General features: G+C 44.3%; 1 protein-coding gene across 2 annotated transcripts in view; it reads left to right on the top strand.

Annotated features, from left to right (window-relative positions):
- The window catches only part of SLC30A9 (solute carrier family 30 member 9), a 128,474-nt gene that overhangs the window by 28,389 nt on the left and 72,563 nt on the right, over positions 1–27,522 (top strand). For both annotated transcript variants that reach the window (XM_077279840.1, XM_077279841.1), the window contains 3 exons: positions 11,531–11,593; positions 25,917–26,016; positions 26,516–26,608. In XM_077279840.1, the coding sequence (XP_077135955.1) occupies positions 11,531–11,593; positions 25,917–26,016; positions 26,516–26,608 (256 nt within the window). The remainder of the gene's footprint in view (positions 1–11,530; positions 11,594–25,916; positions 26,017–26,515; positions 26,609–27,522) is intronic.

Genomic DNA, 27,522 nt, shown 5'->3' with positions numbered 1-27,522 from the left:
TTAGAGGAAAAGTAGAATAGAAACATATGCTCCACTTCTGTATTTATCACCCACTCCTAGTTTTGGCTACAAATATTGATTTAAAATCCTGACCAAATCCGGATGCAATCCTGAGCGTGGACACATACCCTTAGTGTTTGAAAACACCTCATACACTTTAGTGTTTGTAAACACCTCATACAGCAATGAGAGACACCCAAAAAAAGGTAAAATTAAAAAAGCAAAAAATAGTGTCTGACATTGCATATATGAGGTGTTTGAAGCACATAATATGTGTAAACGGCGCACGGCGTGAATTGCCGAGAAGTGTACTTGAAAATAAGAACAAATATTGTATTCAAAAAAATAATTTTTATTGGGGGGTAACAGAAAAAAAAGTGGAAACAAATTAGGGGGGATCAATATCCGCTACCAGCGGTGACTGGTATTGGTGTTTTTTTTGACGGGGAGGGGAATAGGTAGAGGAGGAGGAGGAACCATAGTCAAGGAGGCTGGAAGGCAGGTCCAACCCCTCCGTAGGGTATACTGGGGAAACCGGATCATCTGTAGGGGAGGGAGGAGGCAACACAAGACGTTGGTATTTTTTTTTGCCCTGGCTGCTCCTGCTGCGGCTAGAGCCATGGTGAGAAGTTGGAGTCTCTACTGGAGCAGCCAGAGCCTCACTGTGTGCCTCTGTGTGCCTCCTCTTTTTTGTGTGTTTTGTTCCTCCTGCGTCAGCTCCCCCAGATTCACTCCTACGGCCCCCAGAATCACTCCTACGGGTGGATGAGGGCCTGGCAGGAGCAGGAGTCGGCGGCAAACTGGTATGGTGCCTGTGGTGGCGTCGCTCGGCACGTGGACCTCGGTGGGGTGGCTGGAGTGGCTCTGCAGCAGTAGTCGGAGTCATGCTAGCCAGCGACGGTACTACTGGCAGTGTCGCTGACTGCATGCGCCGAGACTGCTGCAGAGCCCTCACGTAGGAATTGTTGCAGTCCTGCATCACCGAAATCTGGAGTTCCGGCGTAAGGTTTTCCACCATGCCTTTAGCAATTGTACTTTAAAAAATGTTTTGCCGGATTTGAGAGCTCGGTTTCCAGCTTTTCAAGGCGCCGTTCGATACTGGACATTTTATCGCTCAACGCCTTGAAACCGTTCTGGAACACCGTGCTCAAGTGCAAAAATTCGGGCATGGCTGGCCTGTCCGAGGCCCGCTGGCGCTGTCGGGAATTCCCGAACGAAGGTGCGCCAGAGGCCTCGGGCAGGGGCAAACCTGATGGCCCGGCTGCCGGTTCTCCAGATGATGGTGGTGCAAGCCTGCTGTCGCTGTGGGAGGGCTGTGACGGGTCAGATGGCGATCCATGAAGTTCCGCTTCACAGGGGGGAGCTCGCTGGAGGGTGCTGCTGTGTGTCCTGTGAAAAGATAAGGAAAAAATTAGTCTTCAATTAATAACCTATCACATACGCCAACTCCTGTAAAAAAAATTACATTTCATGACACAACAATACATTACAATCCCCTGTCTCTCAGTCTGTGCGGCCTATAATAAATTGCTGATTGTTATCGCCAGCTGACCATTAGGGCTCACGATAACAATCATGGACATACCTACGGCAGAAAATGACTGTTCATTTCCGTTGGCAAAGGCAATGCATACCCCTGTCATCGTCAAAAAAAAAATTCTTCATGCTGCCTATGTCGCAAAAATAGTATAAAATTTAAAGTCAAGAAACAAATTTAAAAACCAAAAAAAAAAAAAAAATACCTTTGCTGATCTGATCGCAGGAATGGCCATGACGTTAGGATTATTCCTGCGATCAGTACTACACTGACTCAGAACTTAACCTGTCATGGACTACAAGGACTCACGCTTAACCAAAAAAATGATGGGCTATATACCATTCCACTAGGGAAAAAGGATGGCCAATATGCTACGCTGACTACATGGATGGGCAATACACTATGTTCCTGGCAAATAAAATATGTGGATACGTGGCTAGAACGTGTACTATGTGGCTGCGATATAGTGGCCTGGCAATATACTATGTGTATGCGCAATGTACGTGGCTGGGCAATGTACTATGTGGCTGTGCAATATTATGTGTCTGGGCAATGTACAATGTGGCTGTGCAATATGCTATGTGGATTAAATACTTACTGTCGGCGGGTAAGGACCGGTCTCAGAAATTGTGGTGCCCGGTTATATTTATATGGCACAGACTTGCCCGCAGCAGCACCACTCCGCGATTGCTCCTCCTCATTCCTGAGCCCCTTATTGAAACGGTCCTTCATGGATCGCCATCTGGTCCTCAACTTTTTAACTGTGAATGCAAACAAAAAAAAAAGGTTACATATTTAGACTTTTACAAGGATAAAACAACCGTGTGCGATGCAAAGTTTAGGCGTTGATCGCATCACACAAGGTTGTGTTTATCCTGGCAAGATGGGTCATAACAGCGTCTCAGCAATACTCACTAAAGGTGCCTTTGTCCTTCGCTGAGGCACTGTCAAAGCCATCCCACAGCGACTTTGCCACCTCTGCCCACAAACGTCTCGACACCACCTGGTCCATGTGCCGGGGGTCACGGCTGTCCCACAACGGGCCACGCTCCTGGATGCTGGAAATCAGGAGGTCCACATCGATACTTTCCATGTGGTCCCATTGTGAAACCTAGAAAATTTCGAGAAAAAAAAGGTTACAAATATGCAAATATTAACAAGCACCAGCACCTGGCATGATTTGTACCTTTGCCCTATCCTTGGACATTTGATGTATGTATATTTGTTTTCTACACCTGTATTTTGGAATGTTTGTGTGCAGGGAGTTCAACTTTATGTAAAGCCCCCGTCTCACATAGCGATATCGCTAGCGAGATCGCTGCTGAGTCACAAGTTTTGTGATGCAACAGCGACCTCAGTAGCGATCTCGCTATGTGTGACACGTACCAGCGATCAGGCCCCTGCTGTGAGATCGCTGGTCGTGTTGGAATGGCCTGGACCTTTTTTTGGTCGTTGAGGTACCGCTGACATCGATGAATCGGTGTGTGTGACACCGATCCAGCGATGTCTTCACTGGTAACCAGGGTAAACGTCGGGTTACTATGCAGGGCCGCGCTTAGTAACCCGATGTTTACCCTGGTTACCAGCGTAAATGTAAAAAAAAAACCAGTACATACTCACCATCTGATGTCCGTCAGGTCCCTTGCCGTCTGATTCATGCTCTGACTGTCTGCCGGCCGTAAAGTGAGAGCACAGCACAGCAGTGACGTCACCGCTGCGCTCTGCTATCACTGTTCGGCGGCACTGTCAGAGCAGGAACGCAGACGGCAAGGGACCTGACGGACATCAGAAGGCGAGTATGTACTGTTTTTTTTTTTTTTGGTAACCAGGGTAAACATCGGGTTACTAAGCGTGGACTTGCGCTTAGTAACCCGATGTTTACCATGGTTACCCGGGTGCTGCAGGGGGACTTCGGCATCGTTGAAGACAGTTTCAACGATGCCGAAGTCGGTCCCCTGATCGTTGGTCGCTGGAGAGAGCGGTCTGTGTGACAGCTCCCCAGTGACCACACAACGACTTACCAACAATCACGGCCAGGTCGTATCGCTGCTCGTGATCGTTGGTAAATCGCGACGGGGCCTTTACCTTCCCCCAATACTTGCTGCCCTGAAAAGCTATAATGTAATTAAACTTAGTAAACATCCCTAGTGAAACCAGGATGCTCCTCAAACGTAATGTTCCTCACAGCAGGATGCTACTCAAAAAAAAAAATATCCCCCAAAAAAATATACTCACTCGCCGGCCTGACGCCACATCAAGGCCCCGACCTCTGCTCCCGCTGACTGCCTTCCCCCTCACTTGAAGAAGCCTGTAAAAATTGAATACAAAAATTATTGTCAATGGTACAAATGGCATTGAATATTAAGCAACTGGACATAATTACTCACCGCACTCCCCCTCGCCGATTGCCTACACTCTGACTCACTCGCCATTCTTGCAAGTTTGATCTGCAATGAAAAAATGAGCAAAAATTCATATCCAAAGAACAAAAAATTAAAACAAGCACAATTGACTGTTGACTGATAGATATGGGAATGCAAACTGAAAAAAGCGACACCACAACGCCATACATTGCAAGAGAACACAATAGAAGAAACAATACAAGAATAGACCCAAAACATTTTTTAAAACAAAAGACACCAATGTCCAAATTTTTAAATATTAAAAAACTGTACAGGGAAAAAAAGGCACAATGAAATAGCAAACTGCACGCCATACTTTACAATAGCAACAAGACATGATCCAAAACAACACCATCTGGTGACATCTACCACAGAAATACATCTTGAAAAGGAGAAAAATACCATTCTAGATAATAAGCAATAAACATTACGGGACAACCGCTGTTAAAAATACAGCAACCCAAAATATAAACCATAAAATAGAAAAGAAAACACATGAAATTTTACATAGAAAAATGGCCACACCAAAAAAAAAAAATTTATACTACACACTTGGCAATGAAAAGTCAAGGAAGGAGATATATGCCATACGGAAAATGACGTAAAATCATCCTAGATAAAAAAAAAAAAAAAAAAAAAAAAAAAGGAAAATACAATTGAAAATAGAATGGCATAGCAGCACGGAACAATACAATACAAATGAAACATCATAAATGTAGCCCCCCCACCAGCAAGAAAAGACACTCAAGGAAAGAAAAATAAATGCCAACAGCATAAAAAACACAGCAAGACATGAGCCAAGAAAACGCCATACGGATACCCCCAACAATAGAAACCAGAAAAAGACATGCAACAGAAATTAAACAATAAAAAATCTTGCAAAAAAAAGACATTGAACAAACGCATGACACCAGAACAACCAAAAATCCATTAAAAAACCAAGCAAGGCCGAAAACAAAAAAAATGCCAGCATATAACGCCAGAAGTACATCAAAACCAGATTAAAAACACAATTTTTCAATAACAACACGCAGTGCCATAACCGTAAAATACCACACACCAAACATTGCACAAATTAAATCAAAATCAAGAAAGAAAAAACAGAATAAAAAATATGCAAAGAGAAATATATACTTACAGGTTTGGCAAGCAGATTCTCCTCTCTGTGTCTTTTCTCCTCACAGTCTGGTCAGCACTGAATAGCCTTGTGAAAGACAACGCCAACCCCCTTTTTTTTATATATATATAGTGCTTTTTTTAAGTGTCTAGACAAAGTCTAGACAATGTTTTGCATTTTTTATTGGAAAACGCATGCGTCGTACAACGCACCACGACGCAAGTACTTGCGTCGTCTGTGTTGTCAATGCAAGTCAATGGGAAAAAAGGCGCATCGACGACGCAAACACAACGCAAACACGACGCATGCGTTTTTTAAAAAGTCTGCGCCGCCCAAAAAATGCAACATGTTGCGTTTGCCGCGCCCTGACAGGTGCGCCCTAACGCCGCATGCGGCGTACAACGCACCAAAACGCATGACAACGCATGTACATGCGGCGCCATGCGGCCCCAATGTTAAAGATAGGGACGCACGACGCATGCGTTTTCTTGCGGCGACGACACTGCGGCGCACAACGCAAATGTGAACGTAGCCTTACAGATTAATAAAGTTGCTCCAAAGTATGTCAATTCATAAATATACAACCCAGAATCTAGGTGCACACCACGGAAACAACCAAGGGCAACAGAGGGGCTGTAAACCTCCTCTGAAATCGCCACCAAAAGGTTTAACGTTAGAATCAACCAGTCATGCTGTATTACCTGATGAAGTCTGGAGCCCTGTGTAGCCCACCGTCCCCTACGCGCGTTTCGGCGCTCTAGCCTTCTTCCGCTAAAGGTACCGTCACACTAAGCGACGCTGCAGCGATACAGACAACGATGCCGATCGCTGCAGCGTCGCTGTTTGGTCGCTGGAGAGCTGTCACACAGACCGCTCTCCAGCGACCAACGATGCCGAGGTCCATGGGTAACCAGGGTAAACATCGGGTTGCTAAGCGCAGGGCCGCGCTTAGTAACCCGATGTTTACCCTGGTTACCAGTGTAAAATGTAAAAAAACAAGCACTACATACTCACCTTCGCGTCCCCCGGCGTCCGCTTCCTGCACTGACTGAGTGCCGGCCCTAACAGCAGAGCGGTGACGTCACCGCTGTGCTCTGCTTTCACTTTACGGCCGGCGCTCAGTCAGTGCAGGAAGCGGACGGCGGGGGACGCGAAGGTGAGTATGTAGTGTTTGTTTTTTTACATTTTACACTGGTAACCAGGGTAAACATCGGGTTACTAAGCGCGGCCCTGCGCTTAGTAACCCGATATTTACCCTGGTTACCGTTGTAAAACATCGCTGGTATCGTTGCTTTTGCTGTCAAACACTACGATACACGGCGATCTGACGACCAAATAAAGTTCTGGACTAATCAACGACCAGCGATATCACAGCAGGATCCTGATCACTGCTGCATGTCAAACACAACGATATCGCTATCCAGGACGCTGCAACGTCACGGATCGCTAGCGATATCGTTTAGTGTGACGGTACCTTTAGTGTGAAGGTACCTTTATAGTAATGTTCAGTTCAGCTTGGATCCAATTGTTTTTCTCATTTTTTTTTACATCAGAGATCATCTGGATTTTTAATAAACATCCAAGAAAATCTACTTATATCGACAGGAAATTGGTATTTTTACTGTCAAAACTTACAAAACTTAAAGGGATTTTTCCTCTAAATACAATTCTTGCTGATCCATAAGATAGGGGAGGAATGTAGGACGCATTGGAAAAGTGAGCGTGCTCTACACTGTGTTCCAAATTATTATGCAAATTGGATTTAAGTGTCATAAAGATTTAATTGTTTTGTTTTTCAAATAAACTCGTGGATGGTATTGTGTCTCAGGGCTCAATGGATCACTGAAATCAATCTTAAACACATGGGATAATTAGTTTTCCAGGTGATTCTAATTAAAGGAAAACTACTTAAAAATAATGTTCCACATTATTAAGCAGGTCACAGTTTTCAAGTAACATGGGAAAGAAAAAGGATCTCTCTGCTGCTGAAAAGCATCAAATAGTGCAATGCCTTGGTGAAGGGATGAAAACATTAGAAATTTCCCGAAAAATTAAGCGTGATCATCGTACTGTTAAGAGATTTGTGGCTGAATCTGAGCACAGATGTGTTTGTGCTGATAAAGGCATAATGAGGAAGATTTCTGCCAGGCAAGTTCATCGGATTAAGACAGCAGCTGCTAAAAAGCCATTACAAAGCAGCAAACAGATATTTGAAGCTGCTGGTGCCTCTGGATTCCCTCGAACCTCAAGGTGTAGGCTCCTTCAAAGGCTTGCTGTGGTGCATAAACCTACTATTCGGCCACCCCTAAACAGTGTTCACAAGCAGAAATGGTTGCATTCGGCCCAGACATGCATGAAGACTAATTTCCAAACAGTCTTGTTTACTGATAAGTTTTGAGCAACCCTGGATGGTCCAGATGGATGGAGTAGTGGATGGTTGGTGGATGGCCACCATGTCCCAACAAGGCTGCAACGTCAGCGAGGAGGTGGAGGAGTCATGTTTTGGGACGGAATCATGGAGAAACAGCTGTTAGGGCCCTTTAAGGTTCCTGAAGGTGTGAAAATGGCCTCTGCAAAGTATATAGAGTTTCTTACTGACAACTTTCCTCCATGGTATAAAAAGCAGAAATGTGCCTTCAGGAGCAAAATCATCTTCATGCATGATAACACACCATCTCATGCTGCAAAGAATACCTCATTGGCTGCTATGGGCATAAAAGGAGATAAACTCATGGTGTGGCCACCATCTTCCCCTGACCTCAACCCTATAGAGAACCTTTGGAGAATCATCAAGCAAAAGATCTGTGAGGGTGGGAGGCAGTTCACATCAACACCGCAGCGCTGGGAGGCTATTCTGACTTCATGCAAAGAAATACAAGCAGAAACTCTCCAAAAACTCACAAGTGCAATGGATGCAAGAAATGTGAAGGTGATATCAAGGAAGGGTCAAATGTTAACATGTAACTTGGCCTGTTGGGATGTTTTGGCGTTAAATAGCTTTTTTGTTCAGTGAATGTGACCTCCTAATGCTGCAAATTCCACAAATGAGCATTTTCAGTTCTTTAAAACATATCAAATGTCTAGAAATTCTACTGTGCCTAATAATTTGGAACAGTGCATTTTGAGGTTTTATTCATTTTGGAGATTATACTGTTATCATTGGGAGGTTTCTTCAATAAAATTCGATGTATACTCTAAAGGGTGACGTTTATTAGACTGACTGTCATTTGCACCAACCATTTAGAAAAATCAGAGAAAAATGTCATTTGCATAATAATTTGGAACATAGTGTAGATGGCAGTGAATTGAATAACTCAGCAGTCTGCACTATGCCATGCCTCTAAAGGGGTAGGACACAGACCCGGGCGTAGAGGATCTGGTTACAGGGGCCTAATGCTGTCTATGTAGGACACTACAGGCTATGGCGTGAGTATTCTTAATGTGTTGCCATACTGTGGCATCATTAGCCAGTGAGGAGTATAGTACACATATGTAGTAGCCCACTGCGAATTAGTGTTATCTGCTGTACTTTCATATGCCATAACAAGAAAAAAAAATAGCTGACATCTGTCGGGTATATAAAGAGTAGTGCTGAGCAAATGTGGTCAGATAAGGCGTCATCCGTGCATGCTCGGGGGCTATCCGAGTGACTATGGGATGCTAGAATAATATGTTCGGCATCAACACATGCAGGGCTTACCTAACAAATATGTGATCTCCGCATATGTTACGGCTGTCTATCAGTCACGAGGAATGCAGCCACGGGGACTAGAGCATGTTATTAGCACACCAGCATGCTCAGATAACACCTTATCCGACCACATTCGCTCATCACTAATAGAGACCCATGGCCTCGTTCAGTGCGTTCTCCGGTAGTTTGGTATATTCTTGTACTGCACTGGGACCAGACTAAGGGTTTTCTGTTCATCCACGGAGAAACTTGCCTCCACTAGGTATCGATGGGGTAAAAGACATTGGAGAATAGACGTCTGCTGTGTACTCAACAAGTGGAGAGCTGAGCAATAAAGATTCACAGAACCCTAGTCCCGTGGCCATATCTGGAGCCTGTGGCCACTGGACCGGAGCCCTACGAACCTCTTTCTATGGTCCAGCATCCTCCAGTACCTATTCTGATTATTTCTCATCATCGTGGTGGCCTACTAAACAGAAGAGGAGCTGAGGATCCTAAGGCCACAGACTGACATGGCTGTCCTGCGACTTTGTCCTTAACTTGAATTATTAGTATGAGGAATGTTCCTATTTATACCACTGATATTTTTTATTTAATTTTGCACTTTTACTTTTCTCCTGTGCTGACCTAGTTTTACGTTTAAAGTAATCCATTCTGGATATGCTAAGATGACATCAATCAGGTTAGAGAAATGTGACCCAATAAAGCCGATTCGTAGGAATGATGTAATGTCACCGGTTCCCTCCATGTTCATGATGTCGTTCAAGTATTCATAAAGTTTGGAAGGAACCCGGCGTAGTATCTAGTGTAATCTATAGACAAATGCTCATGCTGTTATTGCCATCATGACTGAATGGTGCAGGGGGCGGGTTATTCGCTGCAGGGGGTGGGTCATTCGCTGCAGGGGGTGGGTCGGTTGCTGCAGGGGGCGGGTCGGTTGCTGCAGGGGGAGGGTCGGTTGCTGCAGGGGGAGGGTCGGTTGCTGCAGGGGGAGGGTCGGTTGCTGCAGGGGGAGGGTCGGTCGCTGCAGGGGGAGGGTCGGTTGCTGCAGGGGGAGGGTCGGTTGCTGCAGGGGGAGGGTCGGTCGCTGCAGGGGGAGGGTCGGTCGCTGCAGGGGGAGGGTCGGTCGCCGCAGGTCATTCCTCCATCATGCCAGCAAGTCTTATCACTCTCCTGGGCAATTACCGGACGTGTAATTCAAGGGTATTCTGTATTATGAGACTCCTGGGGGGAAGGGGGGCTTTTCATGAATTCCTCCATAAATGTCAATCTGATTTAGCTCTAATGATTTTTTTTTTTTTTACCTTTCATATATATATAATTTACAACTATTAGAATTTTAGTTTGGCATTGCTGTTAGTGATGAGTGAGTGTACTCGTTACTTGAGCTTTCTCGAGCACGCTCGGGTGTCCTCCGAGTATTTTTTAGTGTTCGGAGATTGTTTTCATCGCTGCAGCTGAATGATTTACATCTGTTAGCCAGCATAAGTACATGTGGGGATTCCCTAGTGACCAGGCAACCCCCACATGTACTCAGCCTGGCTAACAGATGTAAATCATTCAGCTGCGGCGATGAAAACTAAATCTTCGAGCACTAAAAAATACTCGGAGGACACCAGAGCGTGCTCGGGAAATCTCGAGTAACGAGTATATTCGCTCATCACTAATTGCTGTGTCTATACATGTGCGTATATATGTACGGTATATATGTGTGTATTATTTAAAACAAATTATTTTCCAAGCAAGGGGGAAAAAAATAATGTGGGGTTGTTTTCTGAAAGGACACTATATTCATTTATTATTCTTTGCTCATATAGCGCCATCATATTCCACTGCTCTTTACAGATATTATCATCGCTGTCCCCATTGGGGCTCACATTCTACATTCCTTATTTGGTGTAGGGATGGAAACCCTGGGGAGAACATACAAACTCCTTGCAGATGTTGTCCTTGGTCGGTTTTAAACCCAGTACTCCAGCGCTACAAGACAACAGTGCTAACCACTTAGCCACCACACAGTGCTAACCACTGAGCCACCATGCATGCCCACTTAAGTAATTAAATAAACCGTAGTGGACAATAATGAACCTTCTAATGACCTGTTGCCTGGAAGGTTTGTGTATGTCCTCTGCTTTCCCATATAGCTTCACTGAGCAAAATCAGTTTACGGTATATTGATTGTTTTAGAATTTTGTTTAAAGGACTATCTGGGTGACTTTGTCTCTTTACCTTATTTTCATGTTCTTTAAAGGTTTATTCCCATCTTTTTAAATCGTTCAGGTTGCATTTTTCATTTTTATAGTTTTCTGCTCGTTGCTTATGTTGCTGGTCACCTCTGCATTCAGTGGTGGTTGGTTTCCTAGGCAATAAGCGCACTTGCAAGCTTCTAACTATAGAACTGGACAGACCTTAGGATCCAATGCTGCAGAGACAAAGCGGCCGCGGCCCAGACTGCACACAACTGGGGCCAGTGACACCAGCTATGCTGCCGGTCCAAATTGTCAGTTATTGATAAGCACTATGTTGAGAACACCACTTTAAGGCAACTTTAAATTTATTTTTGAAATCAGTTCAGTGAGCGGCATTATCATATAGCCAGGGTCAAACAACCATAGGAAAAATTCCCAATTTTCATCCAAAAAACTCATGATTTTGTCCATATTGACATCACAATAACACTGTATATTCTTAAAAACTATAATACTTGTGATCCATTTGGAGAAAATTATAAGATTGTGTATTTTCAACAAAGTTTCTTAACAAGTTTCTTGTGTCTTCATCAGGACCGAATCTTGGCAAATCTGAACTTAAAAGCACTTTAGCGCACGACCCTATACAAGTAAAAGGTTTGTGATCAGTTTTACTATATTTTTTGTCCTGTCTCTGTTCACACTAGCAAAAGGGTATGTTACCTTGTGTAAAGCCTTGACTGCTCTGTAAACCCATTTTAACAACGCCTAATATTTCCATTAGCGGTGAGTCGGCCAATCTGAGAAGTCAGAGCACCAGCCTGAACCAATGAGGAGTCAGGGGGCGTGTCTCGGACTACCTCAGTACCCCTGTAGACACTGTAGCTAAACTGTAGTCACGGGTCACAGCCCTGCCCTAATGTAGCCGAGCCAGAAATCGCCAAGACAGTAAGAATCTAAAAAATTACATGGCAAGTAAGCATCACCTGAATATACTGACTGCTGTTATGATCTGGTGGCCTAAGAGCAGCATGAGACGTACTCTGGAGAAGGTGGTACCTGTACTGACCGCAGACCCTGAACCTAACACCACAACTAGAAGTAGCCGTGGAATGTACCTAGCGCTCCCTGGACATCTCGACACAGCCGGAGGACTAATTACCCCTAAAGATAGAAAAGGGAAAACTATCTTGCCTCAGAGAAAATTCCCAAAGGACAGGCAGCCCCCCACAAATATTGACTGTGAGAGGAGAGGGAAAAAACATACACAGACTGAAATCAGAATTTAGCAAAGGAGGCCACTTCTAGCTAAATAGAAAGGATAGGATAGAGTACTATGCGGTCAGTATTAAAACACTAGAAAATATCCACCACAGAAAATACAATAACTCCACAGCTAACTAAAGATATGGAGGGTATATCTGCATCTCCAGAGATACCAGCTTGGCTAAACAAATCCTTATACAGACCAAGCTGGACAAGACAAAAAAACATGGAAAAGAACTGAACAATAAGGCCACAGCATGTGGACAGCAAAAAATCAAGGCCAGAACTTATCTTTGTTGAAAAGAACTGCAAAGCAGGAGAGACCAGGCAGAGATGTGAATCCTCCAGGAACAATGGACAACTGGCACTGACTAAAGGGTGAAGCAAGACTAAATAGCCCAGTCAGATTTGCAAAAAGTGAACACACCTGACAAATGCTGCGACTCAGAGACCGCAGCGCTACCACTTACAACCACCGGAGGGAGCCCAAGAGCAGAATTCACAACAGTACCCCCCCCCCTTGAGGAGGGGTCACCGAACCCTCACCAGAGCCCCCAGGCCGATCCGGATGAGCCAAATGAAAGGCACGAACCAAATCATCAGCATGAACATCGGAGGCAACAACCCAAGAATTATCCTCCTGGCCATAACCCTTCCATTTGACAAGATACTGAAGCTTCCGCCTCGAAAAACGAGAATCCAAAATCTTCTCAACCACATACTCCAACTCCCCATCAATCAACACTGGGGCAGGAGGATCAACAGAGGGAACAACGGGCACCACATATTTCCGCAACAAAGATCTATGAAAAACATGGATGGAAAAAGAGGCTGGAAGGGCCAAACGAAAGGACACTGGATTGATAATCTCAGAAATTCTATAAGGGCCAATAAACCGAGGCTTAAACTTAGGGGAAGAAACCTTCATAGGGACATGACGGGAAGACAACCAGACCAAATCCCCAACCCGAAGCCGGGAACCAACACACCGACGACAGTTAGCAAAACGCTGAGCCCCCTCCTGAGACAACACCAAATTGTCAACAACATGAGCCCAAATTGCTGCAACCTGTCAACTACAGAGTCCACCCCAGGACAATCAGAAGGCTCAACCTGCCCCGAAGAAAAACGAGGATGAAAACCAGAGTTACAAAAGAAGGGTGAAACCAAGGTAGCAGAACTAGCCCGATTATTAAGGGCAAACTCGGCCAATGGCAAGAAAGCCACCCAATCATCCTGATCAGCAGACACAAAGCATCTCAAATAAGTTTCCAAAGTCTGATTAGTTCGCTCGGTTTGGCCATTTGTCTGAGGATGAAATGCTGAAGAAAAAGACAAATCAATGCCCAGCCTAGCACAAAAGGCCTGCCAAAACCTAGAAACAAACTGGGAACCTCTATCGGACACAATATTGTCCGGAATGCCATGCAAACGAAACACATGCTGAAAAAACAACGGAACCAAATCAGAAGAGGAAGGCAACTTAGGCAAAGGTACCAAATGAACCATCTTAGAAAACCGGTCACAAACCACCCAGATAACTGACATCCTCTGGTAAACCGGAAGATCCGAAATAAAATCCATAGAAATATGCGTCCAAGGCCTCTCAGGGACCAGCAAAGGCAAAAGCAACCCACTAGCGCGGGAACAGCAAGGCTTGGCCCGCGCACAAGTCCCACAGGACTGCACAAAAGAACGCACATCCCGTGACAAAGAAGGCCACCAAAAGGACCTACCAACCAAATCTCTGGTACCAAAAATCCCCAGGTGACCAGCTAACACAGAACAATGAACCTCCGAAATCACTTTACTAGTCCATCTGTCAGGAACAAACAATTTCCCCACTGGACAGCGGTCAGGTTTATCAGCCTGAAATTCCTGAAGAACCCGTCGCAAATCAGGGGAGATGGCAGAAAGAATCACCCCCTCCTTCAGAATACCAACCGGCTCAAGAATCCCAGGGGAATCAGGCAAAAAACTCCTAGAGAGGGCATCAGCCTTAACATTCTTAGAACCCAGAAGATACGAGACCACAAAATCAAAACGGGAGAAAAACAGGGACCATCGGGCCTGTCTAGGATTCAGCCGTTTGGCAGACTCGAGGTAAAACAGATTCTTATGATCGGTCAAGACCACAATACGGTGCTTGGCCCCCTCAAGCCAATGTCGCCACTCCTCAAATGCCCACTTCATAGCCAACAACTCACGATTGCCGACATCATAATTGCGTTCCGCAGGCGAAAACGTTCGAGAAAAGAAAGCACACGGTTTCATCAAGGAACCATCAGAATTCCTCTGAGACAAAACGGCCCCTGCCCCAATCTCAGAAGCGTCAACCTCAACCTGAAAAGGAAGAGAAACATCCGGCTGACGCAACACAGGGGCAGAAGTAAATCGGCGCTTAAGCTCCTGAAAGGCAGAAACAGCCTCAGAGGACCAATTAGCTACATCAGCCCCTTCCTCGTCAAATCGGTCAGGGGTTTAACCACACTGGAGAAGTTGGCAATGAAACGGCGATAAAAATTAGCAAAGCCCAAAAATTTCTGAAGGCTCTTCACGGATGTGGGCTGGATCCAATCATGAATGGCCTAAACCTTAACCGGATCCATTTCTATAGATGAGGGAGAAAAAATGAAGCCCAAAAAAGAAATCTTCTGTACTCCAAAGAGGCACTTAGACCCCTTCACAAACAAGGCATTATCACGAAGGATCTGAAATACCATCCTGACTTGTTTCACATGAGACTCCCAATCATCTGAAAAAATCAAAATATCATCCAGATATACAATCATGAATTTATCAAGATAATTCCGAAATATATCATGCATGAAGGACTGAAACACAGATGGAACATTAGAGAGTCCGAATGGCATCACAAGGTATTCAAAATGGCCTTCGGGCGTATTAAACGCAGTTTTCCATTCGTCACCCTGCTTAATACGAACAAGATTATATGCCCCTCGAAGGTCAATCTTAGTAAACCAACTAGCCCCCTTAATCCTAGCAAACAGATCAGAAAGCAAAGGCAAAGGGTATTGGAATTTGACCGTGATCTTATTCAAGAGGCGATAATCAATACAGGGTCTCAAGGAGCCATCTTTTTTGGCAACAAAAAAAAAACCTGCTCCCAATGGTGAAGAAGATGGCCGAATATGCCCCTTCTCCAAGGACTCCTTAACATAGCTCCGCATGGCGGTATGTTCTGGCACAGACAGGTTGAAAAGTCGGCCCTTAGGGAACTTACAGCCTGGAATCAAGTCAATAGCACAATCACAGTCCCTATGCGGTGGAAGGGAACTGGACTTGGGCTCATTGAATACATCCTGGAAATCTGACAAAAACTCAGGAATTTCAGAAGAGGGGGAGGAGGCAATTGACATCAAAGGAACGTCACCATGAACCCCCTGACAACCCCAACTAGTCACAGACATAGATTTCCAATCCAATACCGGATTATGCACCTGTAACCATGGGAAACCCAGCACAATAGCATCATGCAAATTATGCAACACCAGAAAACGACAATCTTCCTGATGGGCTGGCGCCATGCACATGGTCAGCTGTGTCCAAAACTGAGGTTTATTTTTAGCCAACGGTGTAGCATCAATGCCCCTCAAAGGAATAGGACTCTGCAAAGGCTGCAAGGGGGAAACCACAACGTCTGGCAAATTCTAAGTCCATTAAGTTTAGAGCGGCGCCTGAATCCACAAATGCCATGACAGAAAATTACGATAATGAGCAGATCAGGGTCACAGATAACAGAAATTTAGGTTGTACAGTACTGATGGTAACAGAACTAGCGATTCTCTTGGTACGCTTAGGGCAATCAGAAATAACATGAGCAGAATCGCCGCAGTAAAAACACAACCTATTCTGACGTCTGAATCCTTGTCGTTCAGCTCTAGACACAATCCTATCACACTGCATAGGCTCAGGACTCCGCTCGGAAGACAATGCCATAGTGTGCACAACTCTGCGCTCGCGCAAGCGCCGATCAATCTGAATGGCCAGAGACATAGAATCACTCAGACAGCAGGCGTGGGGAACCCCACCATAACATCTTTAATGGATTCAGAAAGACCCTTTCTGAAGATTGCCGCCAAGGCATCCTCATTCCATTTAGTCAGTACAGACCATTTTCTAAACTTCTGGCAATATGATTCTGCCGCTTCTTGACCCTGAGACAGGGCCAACAAGGTCTTCTCAGCACGATCCACTGAATTAGGTTCGTCATACAATAACCCAAGCGCCTGAAAAAAGGTGTCTACATTAAGCAACGCCGGATTCCCAGGTTCCAGGGCAAATGCCCAATCCTGGGGGTCACCACGCAGCAGAGATATAACAATTTTAACCTGCTGGATGGGATCACCAGAGGAACGGGGTTTCAGAGCAAAAAACAGTTTACAGTTATTTTTAAAGCTCAGAAATTTGGACCTATTCCCAAAAAACAAATCAGGAGTTGGAATCCTAGGCTCTAAAACCGGAGTCTGAAGAATATAATCGGAAATACCCTGTACTCTAGCAGCAAGTTGATCCACACGAGAAGCCAATCCCTGAACATCCATACCAGCGCTGAACTCCTGAGCCACCCAGAGGTAAAGAGGGAAGAAAAAAACCCACAACAGACTACAGAAAAAAAAATGGCTCAGCACTTTCCTTCCCTTCTTCTGAGATGCGGTTAACTCATTGTTGGCCAGTTGTACAGTTATGATCTGGTGGCCTAAGAGCAGCATGAGACGTACTCTGGAGAAGGTGGTACCTGTACTGACCGCAGACCCTGAACCTAACACCACAACTAGAAGTAGCCGTGGAATGTACCTAGCACTCCCTGGACATCTCGACACAGCCGGAGGACTAATTACCCCTAAAGATAGAAAAGGGAAAACTATCTTGCCTCAGAGAAAATTCCCAAAGGATAGGCAGCCCCCCACAAATATTGACTGTGAGAGGAGAGGGAAAAAACATACACAGACTGAAATCAGAATTTAGCAAAGAAGGCCACTTCTAGCTAAATAGAAAGGATAGGACAGAGTACTATGCGGTCAGTATTAACCCCTTCCCGACCTTTGACGCATACGCTGCGTCATGAAAGTCGGTGCCAATCCGACCTGTGACACAGCATATGCGTCATTGAGGGATCGCGTCCCTGCAGATCGGGTGAAAGGGTTAACTCCAATTTCACCCGATCTGCAGGGACAGGGGGAGTGGTGCTTCAGCCCAGGGGGGGTGGCTTCACCCCCTCGTGGCTACGATCGCTCTGATTGGCTGTTGAAAGTGAAACTGCCAATCAGAGCGATTTGTAATATTTCACCCAAAAAAACTGTGAAATATTACAATCCAGCCATGGCCGATGCTGCAATATCATCGGCCATGGCTGGAAAACCTAATCTGTACTCCCCCACACCCACCGATCTCCTCCCCAGTCCTCCGTTATGTGGTCCGCCCCCCTAAGTCGTCCTGTCCGCTCCCCCCGTCCTGTCCGCTCCCCCTGTGCTCCGGTCCCCCCCCCCCCCCCCCCCCGTGATCTGATCACCCCCCCCTCATACTTACCGGGCCTCCCAGTGTCGGTCCCTCTTCTCCATGGGCGCCGCCATCTTCCAAAATGGCGGGCGCATGCGCAGTGCGCCCGCCGAATCTGCCGGCTGGCAGATTCGTTTCAGATATATTTTGATCACTGCGATATAGCCTATCACAGTGATCAAAATAAAAAAAATAGTAAATGACCCCCCTTTAACCCCTTTCTGACATCTGACGTACTATCCCGTCGAGGTGGGGTGGGCCCGTATGACCACCGACGGGATAGTACGTCATACGCGATCGGCCGCGCTCACGGGGGGAGCGAAGCCGATCGCGGCCGGGTGTCAGCTGCATATCGCAGCTGACATCCGGCACTATGTGCCAGGAGCAGTCACGGACCGACCCCGGCACATTAACCCCCGGCACACCGCGATCAAACATGATCGCGGTGTACCGGCGGTATAGGGAAGCATCGCGCAGGGAGGGGGCTCCCTGCGGGCTTCCCTGAGACCCCCGGAGCAACGCGATGTGATCGCGTTGCTCCGAGGGTCTCCTACCTCCCTCCTCGCCGCAGGTCCCAGATCCAAGATGGCCGCGGCATCCGGGTCCTGCAGGGAGGGAGGTGGCTTACCGAGTGCCTGCTCAGAGCAGGCGCTGGTAAGCCTGCAGCCCTGCACAGCAGATCGTCGATCTGACAGAGTGCTGTGCACACTGTCAGATCAATGATCTGTAATGTCCCCCCCTGGGACAAAGTAAAAAAGTAAAAAAAAAATTCCCCACATGTGTGTAAAAAAAAAATAAAAAAAATATCCTAAATAAAGGAAAAAAAAAAAAATATTATTCCCATAAATACATTTCTTTAGCTAAATAAAATAAAAAAAACAATAAAAGTACACATATTTAGTATCGCCGCGTCCTTAACGACCCAACCTATAAAACTGCCCCAACCCCTTCAGTAAACACCGTAAGAAAAGAAAAAAAAACGAGGCAAAAAACAACGCTTTATTATCATACCGCCGAACAAAAAGTGGAATAACACGCGATCAAAAAGACTGATATAAATAACCATGGTACCGCTGAAAACGTCATCTTATCCCGCAAAAAACGAGCCGCCATACAGCATCATCAGCAAAAAAATAAAAAAGTTATAGTCCTGAGAATAAAGCGATACCAAAATAATTATTTTTTCTATAAAATAGTTTTTATCGTATAAAAGCGCCAAAACATAAAAAAATGATATAAATGAGATATCTCTGTAATCGTACTGACCCGACGAATAAAACTGCTTTATCAATTTTACCAAACGCGGAACGGTAGAAACGCCTCCCCCAAAAGAAATTCATGAATAGCTGGTTTTTGATCACTCTACCTCACAAAAATCGGAATAAAAAGCGATCAAAAAATGTCACGTGTCCGAAAATGTTACCAATAAAAACGTCAACTCGTCCCGTAAAAAACAAGATCTCACATGACTCTGTGGACTCAAATATGGAAAAATTACAGCTCTCAAAATGTGGTAACGCAAAAAATATTTTTTGCAATGAAAAGCGTCTTTCAGTGTGTGACGGCTGCCAATCATAAAAACCCGCTATAAAAGTAAATCAAACCCCCCTTCATCACCCCCTTAGTTAGGGAGAAATAAAAAAATTAAAAAATGTATTTATTTCCATTTTCCCATTAGGGTTAGGGTTAGGGCTAGAGTTAGGACTAGAGCTAGGGCTAGGGTTAGGGTTAGGGTTAGGGCTAGGGTTGGGGTTAGGGTTAGGGCTAGGGTTGGGGCTAGGGTTAGGGTTAGGGCTAGGGTTAGGGCTAGGGTTAGGGCTAGTGTTACGGCTAGTGTTACGGCTAGTGTTACGGCTAGTGTTAGGGCTAGTGATAGAGCTAGGGTTATTGCTAGGGTTAGGGCTAGGGTTAGGGCTAGGGTTGGGGCTAGGGTTGGGGCTACAGTTAGGGTTGGGGCTAAAGATAGGGTTAGGGTTTGGATTACATTTACGGTTGGGAATAGGGTTGGGTGTGTCTGGGTTAGAGGAGTGGTTAGGGTTACTGTTGGGATTAGGGTAAGGGGTGTGTTTGGATTAGGGTTTCAGTTATAATTGGGGGGTTTCCACTGTTTAGGCACATCAGGGGCTCTCCAAACGGGACATGGCATCCGATCTGAATTCCGGCCAATTCTGCGTTGAAAAAGGAAAACAGTGCTCCTTCCCTTCAGAGCTCTCCCGTGTGCCCAAACAGGGGTTTACCCCAACATATGGGGTATCAGCGTACTCAGGACAAATTGGACATCATCTGTTGGGGTCCAATTTCTCCTGCTACCCTTGGGAAAATACAAAACTGGGGGCCAAAAAATAAGTTTTGTGGGAAAAAAAAGATTTTTTTATTTTCACGGCTCTGCGTTGTAAACTGTAGTGAGACACTTGGGGGTTCAAAGTTCTCACAACACATCTAGATAAGTTCCTTGGGGGGTCTAGTTTCCAATACGGGGTCACTTGTGGGGGGCTTGTACTGTTTGGGTACATCAGGGGCTCTGCAAATGCAACGTGACGCCTGCAGACCAATCCATTTAAGTCTGCATTCCAAATGGCGCTCCTTCCCTTCCAAGCTCTGTCATGCGCCCAAACAGTGGTTCCCTCCCACATATGGGGTATCAGCGTACTCAGGACAAATTGGACAACAACTTTTGGGGTCCAATTTATCCTGATACCCTTGTGAAAATACAAAACTGGGGGCTAAAAAATCATTTTTGTGAAGAAAAAAAAGAATTTTTATTTTCACGGCTCTGCGTTATAAACTGTACTGAAACACTTGGGGTTTCAAAGCTCTCAAAACACATCTAGATAAGTTCCTTAGGGGGTCTACTTTCCAAAATGGTGTCACTTGTGGGGGTTTTTAATGTTTAGGCACATCAGGGGCTCTCCAAACGCAACATGGCATCCCATCTTAATTCCAGTCAATTTTGCATTGAAAAGTCAAATGGCGCTCCTTCCCTTCCGAGCTCTGCCCTGCGCCCAAACAATGGTTTACACCCACATATGGGGTATCAGCGTACTCAGGACAAATTGCACAACAATTTTTGGGGTCCAATTTCTTCTCTTACCCTTGGGAAAATAAAAAATTGGGGGCGAAAAGATCATTTTTGTGAAAAAATATGATTTTTTATTTTTACGGCTCTGCATTATAAACTTCTGTGAAGCACTTGTTGGGTCAAAGTGCTCACCACACATCTAGATAAGATCCTTAGGGGGTCTACTTTCCAAAATGGTGTCACTTGTGGGGGGTTTCAATGTTTAGGCACATCAGGGGCTCTCCAAATGCAACATGGCGTCCCATCTCAATTCCAGTCAATTTTGCATTGAAAAGTCAAATGGCGCTCCTTTCCTTCCGAGCTCTGCCATGCGCCCAAACAGTGGTTTACCCCCACATATGGGGTATCAGCGTACTCAGGACAAATTGTACAACAAATTTTGGGGTCTATTTTCTCCTGTTACCCTTGGTAAAATAAAACAAATTGGAGCTGAAATAAATTTTGTGTGAAAAAAAGTTAAATGTTCATTTTTATTTAAACATTCCAAAAATTCCTGTGAAACACCTGAAGGGTTAATAAACTTCTTGAAAGTGGTTTTGAGTACCTTGAGGGGTGCAGTTTTTAGAATGGTGTCACACTTGGGTATTTTCTATCATATAGACCCCTCAAAATGACTTCAAATGAGATGTGGTCCCTAAAAAAATATGGTGTTGTAAAAATGAGAAATTGCTGGTCAACTTTTAACCCTTATAACTCCGTCACAAAAAAAAATTTTGGTTCCAAAATTGTGCTGATGTAAAGTAAACATGTGGGAAATGTTACTTATTAAGTATTTTGCGTGACATATGTCTGTGATTTAAGGGCATAAAAATTCAAAGTTGGAAAATTGCGAAATTTTCAAAATTTTCGCCAAATATTAGTTTTTTTCACAAATAAACGCAAGTTATATCGAATAAATTTTACCACTATCATGAAGTACAATATGTCACGAGAAAACAGTGTCAGAATCGCCAAGATCCGTTGAAGCGTTCCAGAGTTATAACCTCATAAAGAGACAGTAGTCAGAATTACAAAAATTGGCCCGGTCATTAACGTGCAAACCACCCTTGGGGGGTGAAGGGGTTAATCACCCCCATAGGTAGGGACAATAATAAAAATAAATAAAATATTTTTTTTTCTTTTTCTACTAGGGTTAGGGTTAGAACTAGGGTTAGGGGTAGGGTTAGGGGTAGGGTTAGGGTTATGGATGTGCACACAGTGCGGATTTGGCTGCGGATCCACAGCGGATTGGCCGCGGATCCGCAACGGATTGGCCGCTGCGAATTCGTAGCAGTTTTCCATCAGGTTTACAGTACCATGTACACCTATGGAAAACCAAATCCGCTGTGCCCATGGTGCTGAAAATACCGTGCGGAAACGCTGTTTTGTATTTTCCGCAGCATGTTAATTTTGTGCGGATTCCGCAGCGTTTTACACCTGTTCCTCAATAGGAATCCGCAGATGAAATCCGCACAAAAAAACACTGGAAATCTGCTGTAAATCCGCAGGTAAAACGCAGTGCCTTTTACCTGCGGATTTTTCAAAAATGGTGCGGAAAATCTCACACGAATCCGCAAAGTGGGCACATAGCCTTAGGGTTAGAGTTGGAATTAGAAGTTAGGGTTGGAATTAGGGCTAGGGTTGGAAATAGGGTTAAGATTAGGCTTGTGGTTAGGGTTAAGGATAGGGTTAGGGGTGTTTTGGGGTTACAGTTGTGGTTAGGGTTGGGATTAGGGTTAGGATTAGGGTTAGGGTTGGGATTAGGGTTACGGGTGTGTTGGGGTTAGGGTTGTGGTTAGGGGTGTGTTGGGGTTAGGGTTGTGATTAGGGTTATGGCTACAGTTGAGATTAGGGTTAGGGGTGTGTTGGGGTTAGTGTTGAAGTTAGAATTGATGGGTTTTCACTGTTTAGGCACATCAGGGGTCTCCAAACGCAACATAGCGCCACCATTGATTCCAGCCAATCTTGCGTTCAAAAAGTCAAATGGTGCTCCCTCCCTTCCAAGCCCCGACGTGCGCCCAAACAGTGGTTTACCCCCACATATGGGGTACCAGCGTACTCAGGACAAACTGGGCAACAACCATTGGGGTCCAATTTCTCCTGTTACCCTTGCGAAAATAAAAAATTACTTGCTAAAACATAATTTTTGAGGAAAGAACAATTATTTTTTATTTTCACGGCTCTGCGTTATAAACTTATGTGAAGCACTTGGGGGTTGAAAGTGCTCACCACACATCTAGATAAGTTCCTTGGGGGGGTATAGTTTCCAAAATGGGGTCACTGGTGGGGTGTTTCTACTGTTTAGGCACATCACGGGCTCCGCAAATGCAACGTGACGCCCGCAGACCATTCCATCAAAGTCTGCATTTCAAATGTCACTACTTCCCTTCCGAGCCCTGACGTGCTCCCAAACAGTGGTTTACCCCCACATATGGGGTATCAGTGTACTCACAACAAACTGGGCAACAAATATTGGGGTCCAATTTCTCCTGTTACCCTTGTGAAAATAAAAAATTGCTTGCTAAAACATCTTTTTTGAGGACAGAAAAATTATTTTTTATTTTCACGGCTCTGCGTTGTAAACTTCTGTGAAGCACTTGGGGGTTGAACGTGCTCACCACACATCTAGATAAGTTCCGTGGGGGGTCTAGTTTCCAAAATGGGGTCACTTGTGGGGGGTTTCTACTGTTTAGGCACATCAGGGGCTCTGCAAACGCAACGTGACGCCCGCAGAGCATTCCATCAAAGTCTGCATTTCAAAACATCACTACTTCCCTTCCGAACCCCGACGTGTGCCAAAACAGTGGTTTACCCCCACATATGGGGTATCAGCGTACTCAGGAGAAACTGGACAACAACTTTTGGGGTCCAATTTCTCCTGTTACCGTTGGGAAAATAAAAAATTGTGGGCTAAAAAATCATTTTTGAGAAAAGAAAAATTATTTTTTATTTTCATGGCTCTGCGTTATAAACTTCTGTGAAGCAGTTGGGGGTTCAAAGTGCTCACCACACATCTAGATTAGTTCCTTGGGAGGTCTAGTTTCCAAAATGGGGTCACTTGTGCCGGAGCTCCAATGTTTAGGCACACAGGGGCTCTCCAAACGCGACATGGTGTCCGCTAACGATTGGAGCTAATTTTCCATTCAAAAAGTCAAATGGCGCGCCTTCCCTTCCGAGCCTTGCCGTGCACCCAAACAGTGGTTTACCCCCACATATGAGGTATCGGCGTACTCAGGAGAAATTGCCCAACAAATTTTAGGATCCATTTTATCCTGTTGCCCATGTGAAAATGAAAAAATTGAGGCTAAAAGAAATTGTGTGAAAAAAAAGTACTTTTTCATTTTTACGGATCAATTTGTGAAGCACCTGAGGGTTTAAAGTGCTCACTATGCTTCTAGATAAGTTCCCTGGGGGGTCTAGTTTCCAAAATGGGGTCACTTGTGGGGGAGCTCCAATGTTTAGGCACACAGGGGCTCTCCAAACGTGACATGGTGTCCGCTAGCGATGGAGATAATTTTTCATTCAAAAAGTCAAATGGCGCTCCTTCCCTTCCGAGCCCTGCCGTGCACCCAAACAGTGGTTTACCCCCACATATGAGGTATCAGCGTACTCAGGACAAATTGGACAACAACGTTCGTGGTCCAGTTTCTCCTTTTACCCTTGGGAAAATAAAAAAATTGTTGCGAAAAGATCATTTTTGTGACTAAAAAGTTAAATGTAAATTTTTTCCTTCCATGTTGCTTCTGCTGCTGTGAAACACCTGAAGGGTTATTAAACATCTTGAATGTGGTTTTGATCTCCTTGAGGGGTGCAGTTTTAAGAATGGTGTCACTTTTGGGTATTTTCAGCCATATAGAACCCTCAAACTGACTTCAAATGTGAGGTGGTCCCTAAAAAAAAAGGTTTTGTAAATTTTGTTGTAAAAATGAAAAATCACTGGTCAAATTTTAACCCTTAACTTCCTAGCAAAAAAAAAATTTGTTTCCAAAATTGTGCTGATGTAAAGTAGACATGTGTTAAATGTTATTTATTAACTATTTTGTGTCACATAACTCTCTGGTTTAACAGAATAAAAATTCAAAATGTGAAAATTGCAAAATTTTCAAAATTTTCGCCAAATTTCCGTTTTTTTCACAAATAAACTCAGAAATTATCGACCTAAATTTACCACTAACATGAAGCCCAATATGTCACGAAAAAACAATCTCAGAATCGCTAGGATCCGTTGAAGCGTTCCTGAGTTATTACCTCATAAAGGGACACTGGTCAGAATTGCAAAAAATGGCCAGGTCATTAAGGTCAAAATAGGCTGGGTCATGAAGGGGTTAAAACACTAGAAAATATCCACCACAGAAAATACAAAAACTCCACAGCTAACTAAAGATATGGAGGGTATATCTGCATCTCCAGAGATATCAGCTTGGCTAAACAAATCCTTATACAGACCAAGCTGGACAAGACAAAAAGACATGGAAAAGAACTGAACAATAAGGCCACAGCATGTGGACAGCAAAAAATCAAGGCCAGAACTTATCTTTGTTGAAAAGAACTGCAAAGCAGGAGAGACCAGGCAGAGATGTGAATCCTCCAGGAACAATGGACAACTGGCACTGACTAAAGGGTGAAGCAAGACTAAATAACCCAGTCAGATTTGCAAAAAGTGAACACACCTGACAAATGCTGCGACTCAGAGACAGCAGCGCTACCACTTACAACCACCGGAGGGAGCCCAAGAGCAGAATTCACAACAGACTGCCCTCGGACTAATCACCCCAGCCGCATGGCCTCCGGAGAGCTTTTACATTTTCTTTGAAAAGCTGCAGAGTAAAGCCACAGCCTAAGTCTGACTCATGCAGCCTGAATCTTTTGACAGGTTCTCTGTAATGTAGCTAGTGGGAATTTTTTTTTTTTTTTTTTTTTAATACATAATACTATGAGAATAAATAAGCGGCTGTGCAATGACTACACCTATGTTACCGTTTTCATATATTTCTTGCTATTTACCGAAATAAATAGATGACAACACATTTTTCCTTCAATTACCATATATCATGCACTCAGATATATAAATGAAGACCTAAACTAATGTATTTAATGGGACAGTTTTATAATTTTCCTTGTGCTTCAATATTGCAGTTAAAGCCGTGCTAAAAAAGAGAGAATATGGGAGCAAATACATGAAGAATAACTTTATCACCGGAGTCCGAGCAATGAATGAATTTTGCCTTAAACCCAGGTATTTGTGATGAAATGCCTAATCATAAGGGACACCACGATAGACACGCGTCCCGTGACAGCAAGGGAAGCTGTCTTTGTTTTCCCATTGTAGTCCTTCCCCACCTATTACTAGTGGAGCACTCTGATGGGCATCTTTGGATCTTGCTCTGTGAACAGAAGGTGCGAAAACTCAGTGGAGTCATTGACCACCATTTCCTGCCTTTCTTTAGTTCTGGGAATACTCGCTATGCATACCTTCTACAGAGGGAAAAACAGTATGTAAGCTTGGCCTTAACCACCATTATAGTAACATAATTTTTCCTTGTCTTTCTTATGCAGTATCAGCGCTATTACAAAAAAACCCACCTCCATTGGGGCCTCATCCGAGGGCTGTATACGATTACATTTATAGCGCCAACATACTCCATATCTCTTCACAGAAATAGTAATTTCTCACTGGTCCACATGAGAAATCTATTCAGACCACATTAACTTCTATTTTCTTTATCCCCCATCAGTGACCTGGAGTCATTACGGAAGATTAGACGAAGAAGTCCGCATGACGACACCGAGTCGTTTACTGTGTTCCTGCGATCGGATGTAGAAACAAAGTAAGTTCATATAACAACCAGTTTTACTAAGGTATACATTTCTTGCCCAGAAAATAGAAGAGCTCTCTAATTATTAAAATCTAAATAGTTCATTGAAACAATTTAAAAAAACCTTTAAAAATTGTGTATAGGGAATGCCTCAAAAAAGGGACACAAAAAACTCCAGACATCCATATTCAGGTATATAGCATAGTTAGGGACACACTGCCAGACATCATCCATGCCACATGACTATTTAATTATTAGGTAATCCTTATATATTATTTCTAAACACTCTTTTTTCGGTAATTACTTTGTGTCTCTGTTCTTACTGCACTCACAAACACAAATGATACACCATTTGAAAGGTAAACTTTCCCCCTTTAGCAAGAAAATAGCCTTACAAACCATACATCCACGATGTGATAACAAAATACAGTTTAAACATTCATTTTCATAAACCTGCCGTAAGGAAAAATGACCTGCAGGTGGCACCACACTACCCCAAAGCACTCTACCACAAAGCTGCTTACAGATATCACAAACAAATCCTAACATTTGCCTTGGGGGCTTTCCAGCTTACCGAACTCCTTGCCCAGCCGATTTCGGGCACATTGGAGGATTGCACACTTCACTGCAGGTAAGTCACATATGCAAACACATTTGTAAACATGCACTGCCTATTCAATTGCATGCTTGCTCCGTTTATACTCCACCGACACACACAAATGATACACCATTTCAAAGGTCAAATTACCTGCAGGTGGCATTTGCCTTGGGGTCTTTCCAGTTTGCCGAAGTGGTTGCCCAGCCTATTCAGGCAATTTTGAGGATTGCACACTTCACTGCAGGTGAGTCACATATGAAAACACATTTGTAAACTTGCACTGCTTTTTTGGTGATTACTTCACCCCACACACACAAATACACCATTT

This window comes from Ranitomeya variabilis, chromosome 1 (genome assembly GCF_051348905.1).
Source record: "Ranitomeya variabilis isolate aRanVar5 chromosome 1, aRanVar5.hap1, whole genome shotgun sequence".
NCBI classification, from domain to species: domain Eukaryota; kingdom Metazoa; phylum Chordata; class Amphibia; order Anura; family Dendrobatidae; genus Ranitomeya; species Ranitomeya variabilis.
Note: the sequence above shows the minus strand (reverse complement) of the source record. Positions and strands in the feature narration are given on the sequence as shown.